At 49.3% G+C, this 15,127-nt stretch overlaps 1 protein-coding gene across 2 annotated transcripts in view; it reads left to right on the forward strand.

Annotated features, from left to right (window-relative positions):
- The first annotated feature begins 6,939 nt into the window (after positions 1-6,939).
- Positions 6,940-15,127, forward strand: part of Esrrb (estrogen related receptor beta) — a 169,690-nt gene continuing 161,502 nt past the window's right edge. The window contains exons 1-2 of one of the 2 annotated variants that reach the window (XM_048362430.1): positions 6,942-6,959; positions 7,078-7,223. In XM_048362430.1, the coding sequence (XP_048218387.1) occupies positions 6,945-6,959; positions 7,078-7,223 (161 nt within the window). In that variant the 5' untranslated portion in view covers positions 6,942-6,944. Of the gene's footprint in view, positions 7,224-15,127 lie in introns of both variants that reach the window. The other variant, XM_048362434.1, reaches the window with a different exon arrangement.

A 15,127-nucleotide genomic window follows, 5' to 3' on the forward strand; every position in this document is an offset into this window, starting at 1 on the left:
AGCTAAAGATAAAGCAAGACCAGGGGCTAGGAAGGAAAGAACAGGTTCAAGTTTGACCATATTCTTGTGATTAAAGTTGGCAGTTTATGAGCTATGGTGGTAGAAGGAGCTGTTGAGTCTTCCAATTGGGAGGATGAGGTGGATAGTGGTGCCTTAGTTAAGAGGAAACGCAGGCCATGGGTGTCTGCATAGGAGATAAGTCTGGTTTTTGCACACTGAGTTTAATGCAACAACTTGCTTACCCACCTAGAGACATGCAGAGACTCTAACCCAGGTCCATGGGGTCACATGGCACATGAAGGGCAATTGAAGAGAAGGCAGGATGCCGTTCTGCTTTGTCTTACACTTTAGATGGAGGAGGTTCTAAAGCATTTTGATAGGTTCTGTAGAAGGAGCTGTTGGAGAGGATTAATGATGGGAGAGAAGGAGGGGAGAATCCTGGAGTGGCAAAGCCCGGCCCAGATGGTGCTGTTAGCTGGGGGCAGGAGGAAGAACAGTAATTAATCTGAGATGGGAGAAGGAGAGGACTGCCATTAATCTCCCCCCCAAAAGGTACACACACACACACACACACACACACACACACACACACACACACACATGCGTGCGCACGCACACACACGCACACACCTACAGATTTCTTTTTTGATATGGCAAATCCACATTCCCAAGACTTCTGGGCAATTTTTACTTTTAAGATTTGGCTCCCAGCATCCATTCCTTTGGATAGGAACAGCACTCACCCTTCCTTGGAGGAATTAGTACTTCTCTCCCATTGTGCACTGTCCCCTCCCACCTCTCATCATCTTAAGGGTCATGTGACCAAGGCTGACCCAATCAGCCTTTTTCCTGGGACCTGTGGGCAGAGTGGAGCTCATTCATTCTGCTGTTCATTCATCCTGATGATTGTGTCCCCAGAGAATCTATCTACCAGGTTCTGTCTTCAGAACGCTCACCCAAACGACCCTATATTCCTCACTTTATTTTAGTTTTTGTGAGCCAATAGTTCTCTCTCTCTCTCTCTCTCTCACTCTCTCTCTCTCTTGCTCTCACCCTCCCCCCCTCCCCCAGATTATAGGAAAACAGTCTGGAAAGAAGTGCAGATTCAATGCTTAAGTTTTTTTCATCCTTCCTTTCCTCTTCCTAACTCTCTTAATCTCTTTCCTGCTTTCAACTCCACCCTGAAGGAAATACCAAGGAGCTCCGACTGTGCCCCATGGATTCCATCCGGCTCTGGGGAATCTCTCATTAGTCAATAGATTCTCAGGCCTGCTCTAACGCAGAGGAAAAGACCTACCATAGAGATGCCTCGGGCCCTGGAGCTTGCCACAGGATGTACCCAACCAACGCATGCCTCCTTGCCCTTGCCCCCATTCTCTTCTAGCTGTGAGTTTGGTGGAAACCCATTCCTTTAGTTCAGTAGCACCATGAGGGGGTGCCACTGGGCCCCCCACTCCTAGCTGGAGGCTTTAGCAGAGATGGTTAAATAGCACAGGTTTTCAAGTCAGATAGATATGAATTCAAATCCTGACTTTACCACTCCCCCACTGTGGGTAAATGTTTTGGCTCGTGTTGAACTGCTGAGGCCAGTGAGAGCCTGACGGATGGGGCTGCTGTCAAGGGGGCAGATACCTGTTTCAGCAGGAGAAACTTGAGCAAGTCACTTGGCCACTCAGAATGAGAGCTTCCTGGAGAGTTTGCTAGAGAAGAGAGTCCATGATGGAATGAAACAATGGAGATCAGACACATCCCAGAAAGTGGGGTGCACAAAAGCAGCTCGACAAACAAGAGCCATCATATCATAATCACTACTGCTTTTATTTGTAGCATGAGACAGCTCTACTGAGACGTCAGCACACACTGAAGGCAGCAGAGGATGCAAACTGTTCGTGGTTAGGGCTCCGGTGCACAGACAGTGGACAGGGACCATGTCACCCTTGAGCTGAATTGTAAAGACTGAATGAAAATAGGCCAGAGATGGGGGCAGGGCAGGGATAGGAGCAAGAACAATCTTGCACCCAGCAGTTTGTGTTGGATGAGTGGGTAGTGATGGGTCTCGGTTAAGATAATGGAAGAAGTTGGGGGAGAGCCTGGTGAACCCCCTGAGAAAGGGGGTTCCTAGCCAAGAGGACGAAGACCTGTTTCTGTTGGAGCACCTCTTTTTTCAGGGTTCTCTTTAGATGGGTTCCAATGACCTTTCCTGTCTCTTCTCCCACTCGGGATGTGAGCTCCACTGAGCTGTGTGTCTCTCACCCATCCTGCCTGCAGAATGCCCAGTGCCATTCCTCTGCACAACTCCGTCCTTGCATTGAGAGCCAGTGTGCCCACGGTGGCTGCTCCTATGCTCCTAGTGTCCCATGTCCCTGGAGGAGATGATTAATGGCTCTTCTGAACTGCTGTGTTGTATTTAGGTACCTTCCCGAGCAGATAGATTTCCTTTTCAGATAAAGTGGATGTGGGGGCCCTTCCTGGGCTGTGGGTCCTGGCCCGCTCCCCCTCCCAATTGGCAGGCTGTGTCAGAGAAGTCTGAAAGGTAAATGAATTGATAAGATGGGGGGGGGTGGATCATCAGTGGTCCTTGTAAACAGCATAAAGTCACCTTGTGTGCCAGGACTGATGCCGCCAGAGCAAGGACACGCATCCCCGTGTCAGGGGAGGAGCATCAGTGCCACCTCCCTCTGCCTGTGACTTCCTGTGGTGACACACCCAGCTCTGTCTCACAGCAAGACATGGGAACCTCAGTTTCTTCTGTAAAGGAGTATGTTGAGAGCTATGTACATATGATTATGTAAGATGAGGCTAAGCAAAATGAACTCCAAGACATGGAAACAAGAGGATTTTATTGTTGTTGTTTTTTTTTTTTGGCCAGTCCTGGGCCTTGGACTCAGGGCCTGAGCACTGTCCCTGGCTTCTTCCCGCTCAAGGCTAGCACTCTGCCACTTGAGCCACAGCGCCGCTTCTGGCCGTTTTCTGTATATGTGGTGCTGGGGAATCGAACCTAGAGCCTCGTGTATCCGAGGCAGGCACTCTTGCCACTAGGCTATATCCCCAGCCCTGTTGTTTTTAATGTACTAGGTGAATTTCCTATGGTGTACCCCCTGTTGTTACTGTATATTATATTTGGTACACTGGGTGTTGCATGTATGTTCATCTGAACTAGGGAAGGGAAAGAAAAATGAGGGAGGGTGTAGCAAATATGACAAGAAACATACTCACTCCCTTATTATGTAACTGTAACCCCTCTGTACATCACCTTGACAATAAAATTAAATAAAAAAGAGGATTTTGAGGGCAATTTGTGCCCCCACCCCACGCCCAGGAAATTACATTGACCTAACTCCCAGCACTGTGAGTGTGACCTTGGTCCATGTTAAGATGAGTCCACACGACTGATTAGAAAAAGGGAAACTTTAGACTCAAATTGACAGGCACATAGCACAATGTCGTCTGTGGCTGTGTCACCAGCCACAGAAGGCTGGAGAGCCATCGGAAGATGGGGAGTGGGCCTGGAACCGATACCCCCCATGTCCTCAGAAAGACCCAGCCCCGCCGGCACTCTGATCTTGGACTTGGAGCTTTCAGAAGCTAGGAAGATCCTATGTACCCCTCTTGACCTAAGCCACACAGCTTCTGGTGGGTTACTAGGGCTCCCTGCACACTCGTAGAGAAGAATAGTGGTCCTTCCTGTGGGGGTGGGGAAGGATGCAACAAGGAACCAGCTACTACACAACAGCTGTCTACAAAGGCATTAGATTGTAAAGCTGGGACGCTTGTCCCCAGACTCAGGGGCAAGAGCTGGAATGCAGGGGGACAGAGGGCCAGGCTAGCTAGCCACCCCCAGACACGTGGAGTTAAGGGGTCAGGTAGGTCCATGTACTGTGTGTTTCTTTTCCTATTAAATACTCAGATAAGGCAAATCCAGAGACAGACATGCCCAGTGATTGCCAGAGACGGGGGTCACCAGAATATATAATTTTCCTATGCAAAATAAAGTTCTCTTGGTTAAGGCACCCAGTTTATTCTATAATTCAGTATGTAAGAGATCGTTGGGCAACAAGTGACTGTATTTAGCATCACTCAACGGTATGCCTGAAGATGGTGAATTTCATATCATATTAAAGTATAATGTGGGCCAGGCGCTGGTGAGTCATGCTTGTAATCCTAGTTACTCAGGAGGCTGGGATCTGAGGATTGAGATTCAGAGTCAGCCCAGGCAGGAAAGTCATTGGAGATTCTCATCTCCAATGAACCAGCAAAAAGCCAGATGTGGATCTGTGGCTAAAGTGGTAGAGTGTTGTCCTTGAGCACAAAAGTTCAGGGACAGCTCCTAGGTCCTGATGTAAAGCCCTAGTACCAGAGCACGCGCGCACACATCCACCCACACATATACACACACAGAGTACATTATACACTGAAAGTAAAATGGTTTTCCCTTAAAAGGGAAAGGGTAAATTGATTCAGCGGTCAGCCTGGTGCTAAAACGCTGGAGGAGTTAGAATCACCGCTGAAGGAGGAGGAGGAAGAGCTCAGGAGCTTATGGAGCGAAGGCTAGGTAATCAGGGTGATAGTGATATTTGGATCATTTGGTTTAGAAGCCAGGTTCTGGTCAAAGGCTGAAGGGAAAGCTCAAGGTGGAATTCTCAAGTCTTCCCAGAGGCTGGGATCCCCAAGGTGGGCGGGACATCCCTGGAGCTGTGGGCTGGGGAGGGAGGTATGGGAGTTAATGAGCCTTCTGTCTGTGGGGCAGGCATGGCCAGAGGGAAAGATCCAGGGTCCTCTGGGCCTTCCCGCACTTCTCTTCATCTGCCTGTGTTCTCATCCACTGAAACTCCAAAAATCCCTACAGGGCTCCTCTTCTGACCTCTGACCTCTGACCTCTGGGCAGACTGTCCAGATGGGAGTGTTTGTTTTCACTAGAGTTGGCAAAAGGGGGGGGGGTAGGGATACCTCCAGAGTGAGTCCTTGGAGGTGGGGGGCTTGGAAAGCCCTTGGAGGGCTTTCAGGAGGGCACTATATGCCGGGCCCTGTGCTGACCTTCTTGTGTTGAAACCGTGGACTGGTTCAGAGGTCAGCCTGGAGATAAAAGGCTGAAACCAAGGTCCTACAGGGTATCCTAAGCAAATGCTTTCTAGGAGTGTGTATGTGTTCAAGCCAGGCACAGAGGGCTGGCCCAGGGAAAGGTGCTGTACGTGTGGCTGGAGAAGCCCCAGAAGAAGCCACAGGGAGAAAGACCCACACAGCCCTCCTGCCAGATACCAGTTAGGGTCCATGAGGAGCCAAAAGGGCCCAACTGGAGGATGTGAGGAGAAAGTCCTCTTCAAGGGGAAGCCTCTATCTGCATTAGAAGAGAACCTTTCCCCAGGAAAAGCATGCATGCCTGCCAAGTGCTTCTAACCCTGCTCATCAGCATGAGTCCCTCCCAACCCCCACAGGGCCATCTGCCTTTCCAGCAGCTCCACTGGCCCACATGTGGCCAGGCCTGGTTCAAGGGGAGGGTCTGATGGCTAGCCACACTGGACTGGTCCCCAGAGGCATGGTGGTTCTTGGCATTATGGGAAAATGTCTGTATCTGCCCAAAGTCTCACTCTCGATACACCCTTTGAGGTGGCTCTCTGCTAACGCAGACATTTCTAGGATGTCTCTTAGTCCTAAAGAATGACTCAAATGAAAATATCATAGGCACCACTTATTTACAGATCCATCCATCCATATTCCCAGTGCACACTCAGAAAGGTCTTCTGAAGTGTCAGGTGTTATGGTAGCTGTGGGGATACAAGGTGAATATGGCACAAAGTCTTTGATTCCAGCGGTGAGAGAGATTTCTGGCATAACATTTTGAGTACCACCCATTCTCACGCTCCCGCTTAACCTGGAGAGTAAAGGATTGGGCCTAACATGAAGGGAGGGTTAATTTTAGGTTATTAAAAGTGAATGATCAAGACATTGTAAGGATTATCAAGTGCCTGTTTCTTCCACACCAGCAAGAGGCTGGCTCCACGGCCCCTCTTGAAGGAGAATGTCACTTGGAACCCTATCGAAATGAGCACACAGAAGTCACCCGGAAAGCTAAGGCCCATGGCCCCGTGTGGTCCAGCAAGTGGGGGCCTCAGGGTAATGGGTCCTTGTTGGGGTCTTTGTTGGTCAGCCACGCTTCTCTCCCATCCTCTGGAAACTTTAGGCCCCGGCTCAGCTCCCACTGAGGGACTCACTGACTTTAGGGAGGCTGCCTTAACTTTACGGAAACTGGAACCAGCAATGCATTGTAGGGACCTTCCGTCTCCCCAAGAGTGGGGATCATTTTCCAAAAGAAATCTTTGCCGAGGGCTTAATCTCTTAGGAAATCCTCCTAGAAAAACCAGAGGCACTGGCGACAGTCCCCAGCTTTTGACGGTGGGCAGTTCTTCGCTGGGAATGCCACCTGCCCTTTCAAAGGTCCTGTTTCACAGGCCTCTGCCTGGGCCCCTCACCTGCTTCTTCTTCCTGCCATCCAGGTACCTTCTGCCTGTCCCCCAAAGAGCTCTCTGGCCCTGAGCTAGGAAAACTCTGTTCCCTCCGTCTGCCCCCCCATGCACCCCCAATTTGGCAGGATAGATGGAAACTTTCGTGGAAAGCACTCGAGCTGACAAATGCTCCCAAGTCAGGACTTTGACTCAGGTTCTGGCAGGGCCAGGGTGCAGGATTCAGGGGGGGCTGTCCCTCACGGGGTCAGGGCCTCCTGCTGAGCTCCCCCTCCCTCTCTGCAGCCCATCACTCACCAGCTCTTGCGTGACCCCAAGTGACAGCTACACCAGGAGAGAAGCCATTGTCTTTCACCCCCCCCCCCCCCCCCCGCCACAACTACATCCCACATACCCAGCCCTGTTCCTCCCCCGCCCGGCCCCCTGGATGGGAATGTCACTCCCTCCTTTCCTCTGCCCGTCCTCCTCCGTGGCTGTGGAGTCTGCATGGAACTCCGAGGGGTAAGCAGTCTAGAGCCTTCTGCCGCTCTGTTTAAGATCTGGTTATGATTGTGGGACTTTTTTTTTTTTTTTTGTCAGCTGCCTGTTATATCAATCACGGAGTGGGATCTATTTATAGGATGGGAGTACTGTGTCCTTAGTCACAAAGAGACACAGACAGGGGACTGGCAGCCGGTGCCGGAGGAGTGGAGCCACTAGCCATCAGCCGCTGGGACACCTGAGGGTGACTTCCGCAGCACCCTGTCCTCCAGCCAGCCCAAGCATGTAAGTAATCCAACTTCTCCCTTTCCTCTGCCCCAGACAGCCCTGTGCCTTCCCGCTTTTCATGTCCCCCTCTCTCGCTGTCTCTCTCTCTCTCTCTCTCTCTCTCTCTCTTTCTCTCAGATAAAAATATCTCCCCATGCCTGTGCTTTCATCCTGGTTTTCCATCCACTAAAACACCGCTGCGTGGCGTGGGGAGGAAAATGTTGACTCTTTCAGACAGTCACGGAAGGTCAGAGGGTCTTAGAATGGCTGGTGGGCCGGTGACACACTCATTTGGAAGCTATAGGCTCCCTTTTATTTTTATTTGTTTTCGCAGAGAGAAAGTAAGTAAATCAAAAGGGCAAGGGAAGTCTCCATGCGGCTCAGCAGGGTGGTGATGTCTCCCAGCGTGAAAACTTTTTCTTCGCTGGCAGCTCTAGCATTTGGTGAGCTTGGATCGGTGATGGAAGGGAAAGACTGGGGGTTCTCAGGGACAGGTGATGATGAAGGGGTCTTGCCAGACTTGGGGGGGGTGCGCAGTCACCCTGGGAGCTTCCAGGTTCTAAGAGAGTATTTAATCTGTTCGCTTTCTCTATGGCTTATCAAAAGGGAAAGCTTCTTTTCCCCTTGCCAAGGAACAAGTTGGCTTTGAGAAACGGAGATGATGAGAGCTTGCTGGTCTGTGTTGGTTTGCTAGCTGTGGCCGGCTAGCTCATGGGGTGCATTTCCTTAACTCTGAAAGGCGAACTTGTGCAGGGGAAAGAACATGTCAGGAAGACAGAAGGCAGGTGCAGAGGCTGCTGAGTGCATCACTCCGCAGGAGAAACAATTGTGCTGAGTTTTGTCAAAGCTGGACTTGTTTCAGAAAATCCCAATAGTCTGCCGACTCTGGGTGCCCAAGAGGAGCTCTGGAGGTGACCCTCCCCGGCCTAGGCCCCTGCCACAAGCTTCCTATAGAATGTTGGGATTTGCGTGTTTGTTCAATAGGCAATATTAACCAAGAACCTTGTACTTGGGGACATTTGTGCAATAGTAGTACTTACCCTTTGCAAAAAGAAAATGCAATGGTGGTTAATGTATACTCCATCTAAACTTTAAAAATGTGTCTCTTTCTAAACAGGGCTCATGTTTACTGATATAAGGGCTACACTGCTGAGATTTTGTTGTTTATTCTCTTAGGAAAACAATATCCTAACAAAAAAATAACCTTTCCAACAATTTGAAAGCATTAAGAAAAACAAGAAGCCTGAATTGGTTTGGGTTGAGAATAAAACACTTTTGTCAGTAAAACGACTGACCAAAGCTAAAAACATGGGCATAGGGACATAGGTTTAGAGAGGCGATTTGATCTCATTTTCAGTTTGGCTTTTATGAAAACTTTGCTTTTTCTTGGTTTTTAATTTTTTCACCTGCCATCTATTTAGGGTTAATGTTGTCTTTAATGTATTTGTTGTTTTGAAGGGAGAACTGGCAATCTGAAATTAGAAAAAGGCTGAGCGTCAGTGGCTTACATTTGTAATCCTGGCTACTCTGGAAGCTGAGATCAGAGGAACACAGTTCTAAGCCAGCCCAGACAGGAAAGTTAGCGACACTCTAATCTCCAATTAATGACCAAAAAGCTAGAAATGGGGCTTTGGTTCAAGTGGTAGAGTGCCATCCTTGAGCAAAAAAAAAACCCCAACAAAACAAAAAACAAAAACCCTCACAGATAGCAAGCAGGCCTTGAATTCAAGCCCCAGGACCAGCACAGAGAGAGAGAGAGAGAGAGAGAGAGAGAGAGAGAGAGAGAGAGAGAGAGAGAGAGAGAGAGAGAGAGAGAGAGAGAGAGAGAAGAGGATTTCATATAGTCATGAAACTACATTTACCAGTAAAGAAATTCATAATAAGAAGTAAAGGGGAAGGTGGGGGAGGAAAGGACACAAATTAGCATAAAAATCCAAGAAATCCAGAGAAAAGTTAAGTGATTTATACATGTGAACTGTTATGATTATTCCCAATTCCAAGGCGTGTGTGTGTGTGTGTGTGTGTGTGTGTGTGTGTGTGTGTGTGTTAATCTCTCCTGCTAAGGTTTTCCCACAATAATGCTGGAGTGGGATTTGGTGGGTTATTGTTAATTAAAGCTCCTGCGAATCGAGTGATTGAGACATTGTGTTTAGCAATCTGTGTAGTCCTCTATTTGCAAAGCTGAACTTCCAAGACTTGCAGGGCTCAATGGCTTTTTAAAGGAAGTCTGGCATTTTTTTAACCTTTCAGTACAAGAGCACATCCTTTCCTTTCCTTCCCTCCCCAACATGTATGGGGGGGCTATCCCAGAGTCATGATTAAATGCAGTTGAAGAGAATTTTTGCCTTCCAGAGCCGTGGTCTCAAAAAGAAGGGTCCAGAATATTTGTTGGAAACTGTAGGCAGGAACGCCCCCTTCTCTTGGCTATCAATGGGTGCTTTGAGGTGTGTTGGGGGCTTGTTTGATGGAGTGATAGACACCCTGGCTTTTATCCTCAAATTCAGGATGTGTTTTCAGGCTAGGCTGAGCTATAGAGATATGGTTGTGAGGGAAACTTCAGTATATTTGCATAAGGCAGCCTTTGATTATTTAGTTTCTGCTTCAATAACGATTAATTTTATGTGGTCTGAGCTCCCATCAAACTCATTTTTTTTCCCAAACTGATTTCTTAAATGCAATTGGTCATGGGGCTGCCTGTGACTTCATGTCTGCAGAATCTAACCCCTTGCAATCTGTGGTTGTTTATCTTCTGTGTGTGTAAGTGAACATTGCCCGCGTTGCATGCACTGTTGTTTTATGGGGCCTCCCTCCCTGGATTACACAGGAATCCAGCCCTGACCTCCTCCCAAACTGAGGACAGCATGGCCAACGAGCAGGTGCGCTGGAATACAGTGAGCTCAGGTGTAGCACCATCAATCTCCAGCAAGGAGGAATCACAAATACCTGGAAAGTGCTCCCCTAATTCAAACAGTTTTAGCTGGCTGAAGTCTCTCCAAATACCCAATAAATTTTTTTTTTAAAGGCAGCTGGCGGGGTGCTTAAACCAAAGACCATGGCATAGTTGTTTCTCTCTGTCATTGCACATCTACAATATATCTGTCCATCTTCTTCTTATCTCTATTTTTGCATTTCATTATCCTCCCCCTCTTTCTCTTCCTCCTCTTTTCCCTCCTCCTCCTCCTCCTTCTCCTCCTCCTTCTTCTGGCCTTTCCTGAAAAACACATTTCTATCTGGCACAGAAAATAAACTCAGATTGTGGGTAGTTATGTTAATCTAATTCAATCCTCAGCGGGTTAAGAGTGAAATTCTAATAGTAGAGCTGTTGAGGGCTTTTTTGTTAATGGCTTGGGGATTACATTGAGTTAAAGGCTCATTTCCTAATCAAACAGAGAGGGAGAGAGTGACTCCGAATATTTATGAGTCTCCCAGTGAGAGTTTAAACATTCAACTCCAAAAGCCGGGTTTCTACCAGAGGAAAGAGTTAAAACCCCTCAGGGCTGCTGAAGGGGAAAAAAAAAATTAAACCAGTTAAGCCATCAGCACTTGCAGGCTGCTGTATCACTTCTGGGCTCAGCTATGTGCCAGGCTGGGGGCGGGCGGGGGGGCGGGGGAGCAGGCGGACCTGGACAGAGAAGGAGGAATGGGTTCACAAAGCAAAAATGGAAACAGATGCTGGAGTCGGCTGAAGTGTTGGGGAAAAGCCCCTCTTCCACCCCACACCCCACAGGAGACTGGGGTCTGCGCTCACCAAGGGCCCCCAGGTGCTCTGTGCTTGCCATACCCCAAGTCAGCCTCTTCCTCCAGTCTGGAGGTGAGAACAGGAGACAGAGGATGGCTTAATGTATCAGTAGCTGGAGAGTTCCCTGCTCAGCCTGCAGGGAAGAGAGTCTCCACTTCCGTTCTGTCCTGGAAATGCAGATAATTCTGTCCTCTCCTTGGAATGAGAACTCCAAAAGCCCTTGTGGTCTCTCACTGGATTTCAGGTGCCTGGTCCTCTAACTCTGCTCCCTTCCTAAAAGGACCTCAAAGCACCTCTGGTTCCTGCCCAAGGGAAGGCAGATGGACAACTCCCAGGTCGAGAGGGAAAGGGGAAGGAGGGTGGGAGAGAGGAGATAAAAGGAGAGAGAAGAGAGAAGGGGGGCAGAAATGAGAGGGGGGAGAGAGAAGAGACAACTTGGTCAAGGTCAAACAATGTTAAAGCCAAGCCGAGGTCAGTGGTGTAGGCCCAGGTGAGCCTTCTGGTCACTGTCTCCCTTCATTGTCTGGAGTCCAGTGGAAGAGGGTGAAAGCTGGAGCCTTGTGGCTGCCAAACAGGCCTGGCTTTCCTGAGATGAGGTTTTTCCTTCTCCAGCTTGGAAGAAAGGGCAGGAGTCTCTAATCTGGGGGTTAGGAGCGCTCTGTGGGTCCTTCTCCTTTCTTCTGCCACCAATCACGCACCCTCTGTGTTTCTCACCTGGCCTTTGCCCCTGCTTCCTGCGTTCTGGGCAGGCAGGCACCGGGCAGGTGACTCGCTATCCACCGGCAGCAGAGCTCCCCGTGTGCTGGCCAGCCCTCTGACCAGAAGGAACTTGGGCTCTCACCTGCTATGGGAGAGCAGAGGAGGTATTGAGGCTCTGGACAGCATTCCTTGGTCAGGGGAAGGCGGATTCTTTCCCACTCAAGTAAAGTTTGATCACTGTCTGGGTCCTTGCTCACATTCATTCCAATAAGCATGTTAGTCCCCGGGTCTCTAGTCCCTCCTGCTGCATCTCCACAGTCCTGGCTGGAATGATGGACAAAGAAACCCCCAGAGCCAAAGAGTCATCATCTGAGTTCCTGCAAGAAATGGCCTCTTGTGAGACGCCCCCACTTCCGAACCCTCAGCGCCCCCTCTGTGCTTCCATGGAAGGATTTGCATTCCTGAAGGCCATGTGGCCTTCTCCTTCTCTGTTCTCACTGAGAAGCTCAAAGCAGAGCAAGTGGGATCACCTGTGAATGTCCCACCCCACCCCCAATTCCTACCCCTTTGCTCTGTTCCCTCACCTTGCAATCAAGATACGAGACACTTCAGTCATCACGATCTCCCTTTGGGCTGTTACTATTGATTTTAGACATCCGTGGGGCCTAGGGCAGAGCCCAGAGCATACTATATGTTCAACAAATGTGAGCAAAGTGAACAGCAGCCCCTCACCTCCTAAGCATAGGAGCTTCACACCACGAAGCTCTACGTATCTACCTAAACTCCTGGAGCAGCTCACCACTCCCAACCATGGTCCTTGTCCCTGTCCCTACCCTCCTACTTGCCCCTCCTATTTCTGTGTTTCTCTTTTGAGAGAGAGAAAGGGAGAGGAAGAAAGAGGTCTTCTCGTCAATCCATATTGCATGAATCTTCCTAGGACTTTCATCCTGCTCAGTAAAGAAGCTTTGTCTAAGTTGATGTCAGATTTAATTGCTAAGCTGGGATCTCTCCTGTGACACTTTCCCTCATTTGTCATGGCTCTCTCCTCTCCCCTTTCTGCGTGTACCTGCTTCCTCTGGCTGTTCAGACTCTGTCAGGCCCGTGTTCTGGTCCCTGAGGTGCACATAAGAGGGAGACCTTCTCTCTGAAGCCTTCCAGAGTGTCTGCTTCCATTAGCACAGACAAGGCCTTTGAAAGGTGTCGAGTTATGAACATCATTTTAGGTACCAGCTTCCTCCCAGAACAGCATTTCAGTGCTCATTTAGAAGCCAGGGCCCAGAAAAAAATCCTCAGACTGCCAAGGGTTAAATGATAGCAAGAAAAGTCTGGGCATCTCTTGGGGACTCGTGTCTGACTGAGACAATTGATTAGCTTGGCTAAGCGATCTTTCTAGCAATATTCAGGAGTGAAATTATTGCTGATGAGGCTTTGTGTGGGTGGGTGTTGTAGGGTCTCTGTCAGGATAACGGAGAAGAGAGGGATGTCTTGGATTGTTTGCTTCTACATCAGTCTTAAGGAGGGACCTATTGCCCCTTGTGCATCTGAGGTTGTGGCTTTGTGCATGTACAAGTCAGCTGGGGAAGGCACAGTGAAGGTTGCAAGGGCCTCCGATATCTTCTCTTTGCAACTTCCTGGGAATCTACATTTATTTTGGTCATTGTGTGTGTGTGTGTATGTGTGTGTGTGTGTGTGTGTGTGTGTGTTGGTACTGGGGCTTGAAGTCAAAGCCTTACATGCTCACCTTTTATTTGCTCAGAGATAGTGCTCTACTATTTGAGCCACACCTTCACTTTCTGGCTTTTTGCTGGTTAAATGAAGATAAAAGTCTCTTGGAGTTGTCTGCCTAGGCTGGCTTTGAACTGTCATCCTTAGCTCTCAGACTCCCAAGTAGCTAGAATTATAGACATGAGCCACAGGCATCTGACAATCCACACTTTTTTTTCCCCTGTCTGTTTGGTTTTTGTGCCAGTACTGATCCTCAAAATCAAGGCTAACACTCCACCACTTGAACTACAGCTCCACTTCCAGCTTGTTGGTGATTAATTGGAGATAAAGAGTCTCAGACTTTCCTGCCTGGGTTGTTTTTGAACCACAATCCTCAGATCTGAAACTTCTGAGTAGCTAGAAATACAGGTGTGAGCCACTGGTGCCCAGTTTCTACATCTAGTTAAAGAGTGAACACTGAGAGGTTGGAGGTGTGGCTCAATCGGTAGAGAGCTAGCCAATGAGTGGAAGCATCAGGTACCGAGTTCGAATCTCAGCCTTGGACCTTAAAGAAGATAGAAAAGGAGTGGCCACTGGAGTCAAGTGGAGAGAGACTCTACGTTGAGTGAGATTTGTTTCCAGCCAAAGGCCAGAGGACAGCCAGGTGCAGGGAAGGAGGCAGGCATGGGGCGGGGGGCAGTGATGGGCGGTGCCCTTGGCCATCACGAGGGGTTATGGAGGACCTCTTGGGCCCTCCAGCATAATAGGAGTTAGTAGAAAGTTTGTGAGGGCTACCTGTTCAGAAACATAGACCCAGGACTGTTTTTAATCTGTGGAGCCCCAACTTTCAAACTTCTGTATCCTCATTGCGCCTCACGTTCCCACCCTACTCCACTCAGCACCCACACCAGGCTTCCGTGCACCCCGAGAGGCCAGAGGCCAGGACTCCAGGCACCCGAGGCCAAAGGCCGCCACACCAGGCGTCTAGTTTTGCTCAGTCCTCTAGTGTGTCAGAAAGCAGCAGCATGGTTGGGGTGTAGCAGGGGTGTTACCTCACATCAGCCCTGTGGGACCTTGGTATCACTGTAGCTAACCTCCTTCCCTAGCTGGCCCCAAGCTCTCTCTCAAGCTAGGAGTCTGGCTCAGGTAGTAGAGCACCTGCCATGAGCAAGCAAAGCTAGCAAGAGCATGAGGCCCCGAGTTCAAGCCCTGGTACCAGAGAAAAAGGAAAGGAATGCACAAAACATATGGAAGAGATACGAAAAGTTCCCTGAAAAGGAAACATAGCCTCCCCCCCCCGCCCCCCCGCTGAGTCTCTCATGGGATTGGTGTGAAGCACCAATAATAAAACTAGAGAAGAAATAGTCCTTGGAAACTGGAACTGGCTTACCCGTTTCGTATTAAACTATGATGGTGACTGCTAAGAAACCATTTAGAGCCAAGGCCGGGAGCCCTCATCCGCCTTGTACTAGCCATGACCTTGGGCAGCACTCCTATGGCTCTACCTCACCGCCAGTGAAATGGGGGTGATGATGGCACCTCTTTTGTGGAGTGGTAATGATTCTGGAGGACCCGTGAACATCCTCTGAACAGTACCTTTGCTGTGAGGACCAGCCAAAAAAAGGCCCAAAGCGAGGAAACCTTCAAAGTCCCCCCAAACCTCCCACAGTCCCCACAGACAGCTGCCAAAGGTGGCAAAAGGCGTTACTCTGGAGGTGATTCAAAGATATCCCGGGAAGCCGACACTGATGGCTCATGCCTGTAATCTCAGCCACTCGGG

This window comes from Perognathus longimembris, chromosome 14 (genome assembly GCF_023159225.1).
Source record: "Perognathus longimembris pacificus isolate PPM17 chromosome 14, ASM2315922v1, whole genome shotgun sequence".
NCBI lineage: Eukaryota > Metazoa > Chordata > Mammalia > Rodentia > Heteromyidae > Perognathus > Perognathus longimembris.